This window comes from Melitaea cinxia, chromosome 2 (genome assembly GCF_905220565.1).
Source record: "Melitaea cinxia chromosome 2, ilMelCinx1.1, whole genome shotgun sequence".
Lineage (NCBI taxonomy): Eukaryota > Metazoa > Arthropoda > Insecta > Lepidoptera > Nymphalidae > Melitaea > Melitaea cinxia.
In genome coordinates, this window is record NC_059395.1 from 16,406,864 (window position 1) to 16,418,745 (window position 11,882).

Here is an 11,882-nt window from a genome sequence, read left to right on the forward strand (position 1 = left end):
AAACTGATACTTGTTTTTTAGTCCCATTTAATCTTTGATCGAGATCCGATGAGTACTTTTTGAGTTATCTTTGATAACGCGTATTTACTTGACTACTTTTTCGTCTACTTACGTTTTATTATTTGTCGATGTAATTGAAGTCGTTTTTTTTTTGTTTGCAAGCAAAAACAATTATTAAAATGGAAATGTGCTGAACTTCAGAATAAAAAGTATCCTTGCTCATACTTTAAGCTCCTTTTGTGCCATTTTTCTAGTCAGTCTGTGATGCACGGTCAATATACAGACCTAGGCGAAAAATGAAATAAAATTTTCAGCTATAGCTTGAAATAACGGCATCTTGTGTCCGAAGTCTTACCGCTTTTGTATATTCTTGTAGTATCATTACATCTATCAATGACATGGAATTCTCTTTATTGCTACCTACTCATTTATTCATCTCGTTCTTACCTTATACAATGCAGGCATTAATATGTTGTCATTTTCATCTGATAATGTTATGCGTATCTTTATCATTAGTTCCAGGCGCCGAAGACGTAGCAAACGTCGATTTTGCAATCTCATGTCTATACGAGCACCAGATGAACTTTAAACAAAAAGTCACACGAAATTTCTATGTCTTTACCGTCGTGAAAGATTTATACAAATTCGTCGAATATTGACCAATATATGTCGTTTTGCATCTAAAATGAGATAATACACACATTAGAATATTAGCAACTAAGACTTACTAGACTATTAAGACCACCTGAGGAAATAATTTTAAAGTATACAATTACAAATATATTTAAGTAGAATAAGAATAACCACGTGTGCCTAAGTCGCCTGTAAATTATAAAAGTATACATTTCGTTTTGTAGGGAAATATTCAAACATGCGTGACATAACAATCCTCGTACAATACTTTCATATATATAGCAGCTAATATTTGGTATTTTGAAACTATATATAAAACGAGAAAAAATTCACGCTTGGCACCAAACTACTTGAATGTTGAATTTCATGAACCTAAATATAAGAAACCTGTCAAAGTGAATGGTAAACGCTGGTCCACGCAGTCAATGCGTCGATGGAAAAAATATTTTCAAACCAGCAGGCCGATTTATTATGCACGACATAGCGTACACTGTCTGAGTTTTTAGAATGCACAGTTAACCACATATATGGCTGAGTAGCTTTAGTGTCATATAGGAATTCTTTCATTGTATTGTTATAAAATATGCCCTGCATACGGAAACACTCACTATCTATATAGGACTGACGGATCGGGGTTTCCCTTCTCTAGACAGTTATGATTGACGTAGTGAGAGGGCTTCGTGCTTTAAGTATTAACTTAGGAATTTCTTTTTTAGATGAAGACATCAACTGATTAGATTACTATGCAACCGCGGAAATCAGTATTGTTTCATTTAAAAATCAATTTGCTTAGTTATGCCTAAGTCTTTGTACCGGTTTTAGGCGCATACGCGGGTCAGGTAAAGAAAAAGCGCGCGCGACGCTTGCATTTGTCAGTCGTACCAGGGTCGTCAGAGGGGTCGGACCGCAATCTAGTCATTGTATTTTTTAATATATTTTAATACCGTAATCAAAAGGTCATCATGAAAGTGTTCATCGTGTTGGCAGCCGTCGCTGCCCTTGCGAGTAAGTTTAAATAGGTATTATTATTATTATTAACTTTAAATTTATTCAGTTGCTAAAAATATATTTCTTTAAGAATGTACTATAAACTATATTTTTATAAAATATTTTAGAAAGTGTCATTGAATATAGTTGATTGCAGCTTCAAATGATTGGAATAAGCTCACGAAAATGTTAGTGATAAAAAGAGCCTTCAAATTACTTTATAGTTTATACTAACTGTTACTGCTGTAAAAGTTTCAACTTTTTTCTTTTAAAGATTTAATAAAAACACGATAAAATGAATGAATGATTGGTTTTTAAAAACTTACAGTTAACAACGAATAATATATTCATTGATATTTGTACTTTGGTCACAAATTTAATAAATTACTCAACGAGAACTACACGAATACATTTATACTACGCAACCTATTTACTCTTATATATAACGATATCAAGTAAAAAGTTTCGATTACAGATACTTTCGAAATTACTTAATTTTTTATGCTACTTTTAAGTTACTTTATTTTCCTTTTCATTTATGTCTTTATTTTTATTCATGGCGTGTAATCGTATTGCATACCTTAGTATCAATTCCACGCAATATATTGCGACATCATTTTTCGTAAGACACAAAAAGTATGTGTCAAACAAAATGTAAAACCTTATTTAAATTTTAAAAACATAAAACAAAATATAGTCAATTATCACGCTCATTTCTTTTAACTCATTGAATTGTTGAAAAAAAAGTGCGTGCGTACAAAGTACACATGGCAAAAATGAAACTTCTCTGGCAAACTAATTTTTCAAAAAAATTTAAAAGTCTCGTTTATATTTATACAAATCTAAAGCTTTAGATTTCCATTCCATTGCCATCGACAAAAACGTTGCCGTTTCATCAAAACGTTGCCGTTGCATCCGTAAAAATTTTACCCTCATACGCCAAAAGAAGTTTCACTTAAAAAAAAACGATTAACAAATAAGGCTTTACCTTCATTACTTTCTGAAAGTTTGACATTGACATTCGACTGGTAGTACCAAAGCAATAATAACAGAAAGTTTGTATAAGTTGCAATAAATTGTAACGCTATTACACAGTAGGCAAATGTTTTATAGAATATTTTGCAATGTGACCACTTTACCTACATAAGTGCTTCGCCATGATAGCTTTTACGATATAAGAGTGTTTAACAAAGACATTTACAGTTATTTGTTCCATAGCTTAATTGGCTAGAGCGTCGACACGGTATGTCGAAGACGCGGGTTCGAATCCCGCTGGAGCGGTCAATTTTTGATATGATATTCAAAAATGTTTAGAATTCCTAATTGTGGGTAACACAAAAATAAAAATCGTACATATTAAAGACATTTACAGTCCAATAATTGCATCGTTTAAAATATAATCATTATAGATACAAAGTATAATAATTTTATGAATTCATACTAAAATACAGCGTAATAAATCTTAAATTAAAAACTATTTAAATCAATACAATTGACTTGCATTATACACGTAAAACCAATAGAAACAGCAATGGACATAAAAATAATGATTAATTTTATTAATAAGAAATAAAAGCTATCGTTAAAAATATGTTGCAAATATCGCAGATATAACTTTATCATCTGTTAAGGTAAAGTTTTAAATCCATTAAAAAAATTATATGAACTTTACTTAGTGATACATTAACTAAATATCTGTATAATTGATTTTTGTCATTGTATAATTTTACTACTACTCATTTAATTTTCATATTTAATCATAATTTGGATTAATTAACATAATAACCATTTTTAGTTTTTAACATATGTAAAATAAAACATCGAAGAACTTGTTCAAGGATAACATTAAAACTCGACATTTACGTATGCCGGTCACTGAGATGTAAACGTGACTTGTAGAAAATTTACCCGAAATCAATATTTAGGTTGACGAGCAAATAAAAAAAATAACCATTAAATTTATCATAAGGCATTAACCGCGTTACCGAAACTCTACTTTAAGAAAAGACTATATGATCTAAGTGTTGTCAGCATCGCGCTAAAATAAAAATAAAAACTAAATATTTACATATTAACTCAAACAGCAATATTTTTAACATAGAATTCTAAATATATGAAATAAAAGTTTATAGTTCACTAACAAAATTCGGGTCATAGCGCGACCCTTGATGCATCCGAGCGATGCACCGCATGTCGCAAGTCTACGCTTTCACTTCTCAATGCGTTGCGTCACCCGCGCTAACTTGCAATAGGTTGCGCGGGCGTTAATGAGAACCCGGCATATTTATCCCACGTGGACGGATTAATCGTAATTTTTTTTATACAAGTAAAATTTTAAAAATTTTACTTATTAATTATAATATTTATATTATAATTAATAAGTACATAATTATTATATTTATATATATATATATATATATATATAACAGAACATAATTTAAAAGTAACTAAAAACAAAAAAATCTTAACATATACATATTTTTTTTGTAGACGTGTCTTTAAATATGTGTATAAGCGTACAAATTTAACTTTAAAAATGAAAAAAAGTTTAGTATACCTGGTAAAGTTAATAAAATAATTCAACAAACTAAAGTTAAATTACTTTTGCTTTATAAACAAATGTCAAGCAGTTAGCCATTTTTCTATATAAATAATTATTTAATAAATGTATGTATCTATATCATAAAAATACCGCAAGAAGAGAAGATATCGAGACTTAGATAAAAAAAAAAATATCGGATGAAACCTTAACCTTTTATTTGAAATCCATTAAATATACATAAATAAAGACTAAGAACCCATAAATCTTCAAAACGTTCAATTTTTAAATCTTTTAATCTGCATAACCTTCAATCTTCAAATCCTTCAATCTTCGTAATAGTCTGAATAACAACATTTCACTCTTGGTGAAAAGAAAATTTAAAAATTAGCATGGAAAATTTTGAAGATTCGTTAAATATTTTTTAATAATCGATTTGAGCAGGAAAATCATCAAACATCTGTCACATCTGCCAGTTTTTTTACTGACATTTGAGAGTTATAGGATGCGTTGTATAATTAATTTATATTACCTAACATTAAGATGATATTTTAAAAGGTTACTAGGCAACTATAAATTAAATAAACTGGACATATAGGTAGCATAATTATCATACATAATGATTAACTCTCCTCATATTTTTAAGCAATAACCGGCTTTAGATCTCTGTATATATTACCACTGACATAACAGATGCCTATATCATACATTAAAATTTTCCGATTTTTATTTCGATTTTTTTTTATCTACATAATACGTAGATTCGAGTATTCGTTGAAGCCTTGACCAATCACAAATTCAAATTCATTTCATTCATTCATTTTATCTTACAGACAGACAGACATATATTATTAGACTCATATGTACTTCCGCGTAACTACTATTGTGTGGGCATTATTCGTAATACTGTTATAATTATTTTTAATTAAACTCTTTTTATGTTTAAATACAACAACATGCAATAAAATTAAATATTTTAGGCTAATGAATTCCATTATTAGTTTGCTAAATCAATTACGAAACAAGACTTGATGATAGCTGTAACACATGATAGGTGTTCATGTTTCATGCAATTTTAATATACTTATAATTTCGAAGTCACCTTAACGTGTCGATCAATTAACTATTTATCAAAGTACTCGTAAGAGTAGGTAACCCAATATTGTATGTTGACGCTCAACAATTAAATGATTATACAACGTTACGTCGTTATGTAACGAAAAAGAAAAAAACTAAACCGTTTAATCTTAAGCGTATCGGGTCAGTCTGATTCTTGGCTTGATTGACTTAACTTTCACTATTTCTGATTTATATTATTTGCTTAGTGTATTGTCAATCAGCGACACCGTTACAGTTAAAGTAATTTTAGTATAATTTAAGTAGGAAAGTAGATTTTCATCTTTGAGATAGCTAAAGTCTAACTTATCTATTTTTTAATAGGTGCACAATTCAAATGTCCGAACAAAGATGGTCAATATGAAGACGAAAGACAGTGCGACAAGTTCTACGAGTGTGTAGATGGTGTCGCCACCACCAAGCTTTGCCCCGACGGTCTTGTGTTCGACCCTACCATTAGGAAGATCAACAAGTGCGACCAACCCTTCAATGTAGACTGCGGTGACAGGACTGAACTTCGTAAGTACTTTAGCAATCTTCTAATCATTAAGCTATTCGTTGATTATTAGATCATTTAGCAAAATGATCTTAAAAAGTATTTTTTTTTAAATTGCAAGGAAAATATTACTATAAAATATTTGACAAGATTGAGTATCTTGTGTTTTGTTGTTTTTTAATAATTTGTTGTATTCGAAGTCAAGAAATTACAAATGCCATAGCACACCTGGCTTGTACAGTTGTTATACGGAGCACTGTCGTTATCTGAAGGTCATTCAACGCAACCATGCCAGAAATGAAAGTGTCTTGTCCACCTTTGACCACCTAGGTCACACCCTGCTGCTTTTCTAGTACAGTTATAGTCCCGATTGCCATGTACATGGGCATATTTACCAGACTTTGGTAGGTTTCAATCATGACACATACGGTCAGGATTCTATTTAAAGACAAGCAAAAGTGTCACTAAGATTTCTTTTTTTTGGCATTTGAATAGAATCCCACCGTCGAAAGCGCGTGACTTGACTGATACGTATGTAATTTAGCTTTCCTATATAATTTGTGTATAAATAACTCGTCTAGGTATTATTTGCAGAAATTACATGTTCGTAGGTATTTTAATGAGACGTGAAAGGAATTTGATACCGGGCAAATGAACTCGTTGGACCAAGGCGAATTGGTCGAGTACGGAACAATATAAAAATAGTATTTGACGTTCGAAACTCTTGTTATTTAGAAATGAAACTTATTATTAATTTTAAAACTTTTAAATGATTATGTAGAATATGTCACAGCCCGTGCCATTTCAAGGCTTACGACATCTACTGATGTATTTATCCCCATTGCTAGTGTATCGAATGCAAAATGATGCAACTTGTATGATTTATTAACAGGGTGATTTTGAAAGTTCTTCGCACGTTAACCTTGGTTTCTTGTAATATATATTAAATTTTTTTATACAAATTATATTCATATTTCAATTAAAAAAAATCAGCGAAATGTGAAACTACTAATTGCTTGTTTTTTAAATAAACAAATGATAATCATATCTAGTCTATTTTTATATTTGATAATGCTAGTTCTTATTTTAAATTAAAGTTATTGAAGTAAAACTTCTTTACGTACGCTTGACTTGGGGAGTAAGCTGGTGAATGCGTGACGAGAGCGCTTTGAAAAGTGTAATCAGGCGATGAAAGTTTTACTTCAGTCTAGTGGTCTAAAGCACACTTATTTTTTTTTTTTTGATACTAGAACCTGCAAAGGCTAACCACCTGTGCCCACGCCGTAACGGTTTCTTCGCTCACCCCGAACCCTCCGTCTGTAACATCTTCTACAATTGTATCGAGGGTGAAGCAATCGAGGTCAAGTGTACAGCTGGACTCCACTTCGACGAGTACTCCGGAACCTGCGTGTGGCCTGACTCCATCGGCAGACAAGGGTGTGCCGCCCAGGACAGTAAGTACCAATCGAATTTCAATTACTTTTCAAACTATTACACACATTCTTATTTAGGTCACGCATATTCTTATTTAGGTCTCAAAATTAATGAGGATATTTCGTTACATTTAATATGTCATTTATGTAATATAATTTTAAAAGCTGTTACCTGAACCATATTAAGTAAGTATATTTATATATATTTGTAGACGAAAGGACATAATGTAAAGCTAAATTTTTGCTTTCGACATCGAATATATATACAATCACTTCAGCGTGTAATATCCCACTGTTGCTCCAATGCGGGTTGGCGGATATATTCCCTACTATGAGTAACGATCGCTATCAGGTGTACATGATAACAACCAGGACCAACGGCTTAACTTGCTCTCCGATGCACAATGGGGAGACCCACAAGGACTGCACAACCAGGCCATGAAAATATCTGTATGGAATTGTCCATACAGATGTTTCCCGTGGCCTCATTTTTATTTGTATTGACAAATGCTTGGCATGTGCGGGGATCAAACCTGCAACCGCCAACACAACAGCCACAAACCAGTGCAGTTACCGATCCGCCAACGCATCGTCAATATATAGTCAATAACCAAGCATAATTCATATAATAATTCATGCTTCAAACAGTTTTTGACTAAAAGAAATTAATTACCAAGTAATGAATATCATAACAGTGAATAATAATGTAAATCGAAAATTCAATCCATTTCTATCACAATGACTAATACGCCCAGTCATTTTACGAGGCGCTGGTATCTGAAAACAAATTGACACGATACGATCCATTAGTCTCTCTACGAGCATTTGGGTCGATTATCAAACCTCTCACTTAGCCAGTCACTGGCACAGTACGCTGGGCTGATATAAATGTATTGCCACGTAATCGTACAAAGCTGCGACTATGTGATCTTTATTCTCCGAGTTGCATTCAGTATTTTAGTCAGAACGATCCACTATTTACGTCTTTTTTGACCTTTTGTTCAGAATACTTATTTTATTATGCATATAAATATTAGATCTCTGAGATATGGTTTACAACTTAATTTCATGGATTATGCTTTATTAACATAACTAAAACTAATGTTTGATATCTTTTAGATAAATTAATGTCAATCCTAATTAGCTTTATATATTTAATAACATATAAAGATTTATAATTTGTCGAAAATACGCTAATAAATATTATTTCTTACAGAAAAGACCAAGGACGGTTTCGAATGTCCCAAAGACCCGCCAACCGATCCTCAAGGTCAAGCTATCGCTCACCCCAAATACCCCCACCCCAATGACTGCCAACGCTTCTACGTATGTTTGAACGGCGTTGAACCCCGTGACCTCGGTTGCCAAGTCGGAGAGGTGTACAATGAGGAGTCCCAGAAATGTGACGCTCCTGAAAACGTACGCGGATGGTGAGTGAAATTATATTCTTTATCTAATATCTTTAAATCATAAGCCATTTTAGTCAATCTTATACAATTTTGAAAGATTCATTTGCCAAAAACTAAAAATTCGGCACGGACTTAAAAAAAAACGCTTATTTTGTTTTTGAGCTGTTAAATATTATATTAGTACTTGTTGAAAATTAAGTGTCATCTGCAAATCTTGCTTATTAATTATATAACTTTTAGTAAAACATATTATTTTTCTTATTGCAGTGAGGACTGGTACAAGGACGCTGAAGAAGCCGCGCCCGCTCCCAAATCGAGGTCCTAAGCTAGTGATACGTTATGTATAGTTACACCTAAGACTTGATAAGTTAATATACTTTAAGATTTAAAAATAAATAAGCGTATTTTATTTTCCCTCTCACAACCTCATCACCCTGATGAAACATTTGAAATAAAAAATGTATAAAAAATAAACAATTAGATATATATTTATTTATTTTGTCGGCAAGAATAACTTCCTGAAATAGCTGTATTTTTTTTAAATACTAATATTATTTCAACTTTCTTCAAAAATAAAAGGAAATAAAAAAACTTACGATATAGATGTGGCATATTGCAAATTAAAAAATGGAAATAAAAAAAATCATAATATGAAGTTGTGAAACGATAAGTATATCGATTAAGAAAATAAAGCTATAAATATAAAAATCATATTATTATTTCGGAGATTGTCGGGCATCCTTGAAAGACTTTTTTGCAATTCCATAATTTAATTATTAAACTTTTTAAAACAATGCCATTTAAGTAATTTGTATATTTTGAAAATACTGAATTGTGAAGTAGGAGTAAAGTTGTATTATGAACTGCTTATTACGATACTTAAAAACTACTAAAAGCAATAAATTACAAACTGTTAATTAGAAATTATCCTTATTAAATAAAAGGAAGTACGGTTAATTAAATTGTTATCGTTGCAACTGTTTTACTAACGCGTCTTAAAATTTTCCAAACAATGCTACGAATATTTTTAATTATTTTTAATTCGAGACTAGGCTATATAATTTCTATAACATTTTTATGTTTACAAAGTAATGTAGTAAATAATACTTGTGTTTGCAGGCTGACGAAAAAAAAACTGACTTCAATTATATCGACAAGTAATACAACGTAGGTAGACGAAAAAATAGTCAAGTGAATACGTATTATCAAAGATTACTCAAAAGTTGTGCTCAGATCTCAATAAAATTTATATGTGACTACATGATAAACATCGGCTTTCGATTAAATTAAAAATCATTAAAATCGGTACACCCAGTAAAAAGCTATGTGGATTTTCGAGAGTTTCCCTGGATTTCTCTGGGATCCCATCATCAGATATTGGTTTCCTTATCTTTATACCAAACTAGGGATATCCTTTCCAACAAAAAAAGAATTATCAAAATCGGTTCATAAATGATGAAGTTATCCCCGAACATATATATATATATACGGTCACTACTACTTTTTTTGAAGTCGGTTAAAAAAGATCGAATATTACCACCGAATCGAATTGAATATTACCAATTATTAAAAGTGACGTTATAATAAGAGTACATGAGTTTATAGTAAAAGTGGTTTTACGTTAAATTGAATATTTATCATATAACACTGGAGCCGTCTGTTAGAGGCAAATGCAAAAATACTCTTACCGTCTAAAATTTTTCCCTTAACTGTTTTGTTACATATTTAAAAGTTATATTAAATTTGTAGAGATCTCTGCACTCTCCCATTTAAATTTAAGTTATTTTCTTGATTATTACTCATATTATGTTTTTGAAATTATATATTCCGTAGTAACCAACGTTTTTATGTGTATTTAAACTGCCGACAAGGTTCGGTCGCAACACAACTAACTTACTAACACAGTATTATATATTTATGTATGGAATATAAGGTACTAAATATTGAAGATTTTCTACATAGTTAACTAGGTTTCATTACAGCGTGTTTTAATTGTTGTTATATTCATGGCACATGAGATGAATTATAAACATAAGTGTACTTAAAAATTCGATAGTACTTTCCCGGATTTAAGCTTGAACTTTCCAATAAATACACCGTTTCTACCGAATAATGTGTTATCTCGTCCACTTTCTCTTTACATAATAATCATTATTATATGAAATTTTGTTTTATAATGCTTACATTATTTAACAACTTACCTTTATACTAATACTGTATTACTCGCTGAAAATCCTATTTGTCAGCTAATTTGATTTGTTAACTAGCTGTGCCCGCGACTTCGTTGGCGTGGAATTTTACAAAAAAGTTATTTGTTAGATCGCAGAGTTATAACATAGATAAATTTCTAAAATAAAATTAACCTTAGTTACTCCTTATTATATCAACTATCTGCCAGTGAAAGTCCCATCAAAATCGGTTCAGCCGTTTTAGAGATTCACCGGAACAAACAGATAGACAAAAATTTAATTTGATTCCTCCACGAGTCTGGGAGTAATATACATTTTAATACTATCAAAAAATATAACTCCATCAATTATTCTGTTACCTCTTTTTACACAGAAATCATTACATTGCCTTTTTTTACGCACAGACGACTAAGTGTGTGCACCGAAGATGCTTATTTATTATAGTATTACATAAATTTCGCTATCATTTAACTTTTATGTTTACATTTAATTAGCCGTCACAACTAAGACACCAAGACCGAGAATAAGCCACACAATATTTTAACTTAAAATATAAATAAAAGGTATGAACTTTACGTAGCATTAATTTATGTCTAATGATTTATTTTAGACCTTAACATTGTGATAGTTTGTGATACACGGCATCTAAGTGTCAAGGCAGAACTTAATTACGATCTAAATAGCATCAAGATTTATATAGCAAAGCAATGTTTTTTAGTTTAAAGTCCTTAATTGGCAAAAATGTTAATACATTAATAAAAATCCGATAAAAAGCTTTTTTCTTACCCCTAAACCAGGACAAGCTGTGTGGCTATGGCAATAAAGAATATAGCCACCTCCTCTCTTCCCGTGGGTATCGTAAGAGGCGACTAAAGGATAACACAGTTCCACTACCACCTTGGAACTTATAAAGCCGGCTGATGGCGGGATAACCATCCAACTGTTGGCTTTGAAATACACAGGCCGAAGACGGGCAGCAGCGTATGACGTTTGTAAAACTAAAATATTACTAGTAAACTTTTTTTTACATTATTTATGTAATTTTATACTATCAACAAAAATAAATAAAGACATATGTTT

At 31.2% G+C, this 11,882-nt stretch overlaps 1 protein-coding gene across 1 annotated transcript; it reads left to right on the top strand.

Annotated features, from left to right (window-relative positions):
- The first annotated feature begins 1,506 nt into the window (after positions 1-1,506).
- Positions 1,507-9,009, top strand: LOC123665960 (protein obstructor-E-like). The gene is made up of 5 exons (XM_045600186.1): positions 1,507-1,638; positions 5,600-5,794; positions 7,022-7,225; positions 8,421-8,634; positions 8,881-9,009. The coding sequence occupies exons 1-5, from the start codon at positions 1,596-1,598 to the stop codon at positions 8,936-8,938; spliced, it is 714 nt and encodes a 237-aa protein (XP_045456142.1). The 5' UTR covers positions 1,507-1,595; the 3' UTR covers positions 8,939-9,009.
- Positions 9,010-11,882: the final 2,873 nt, after the last annotated feature.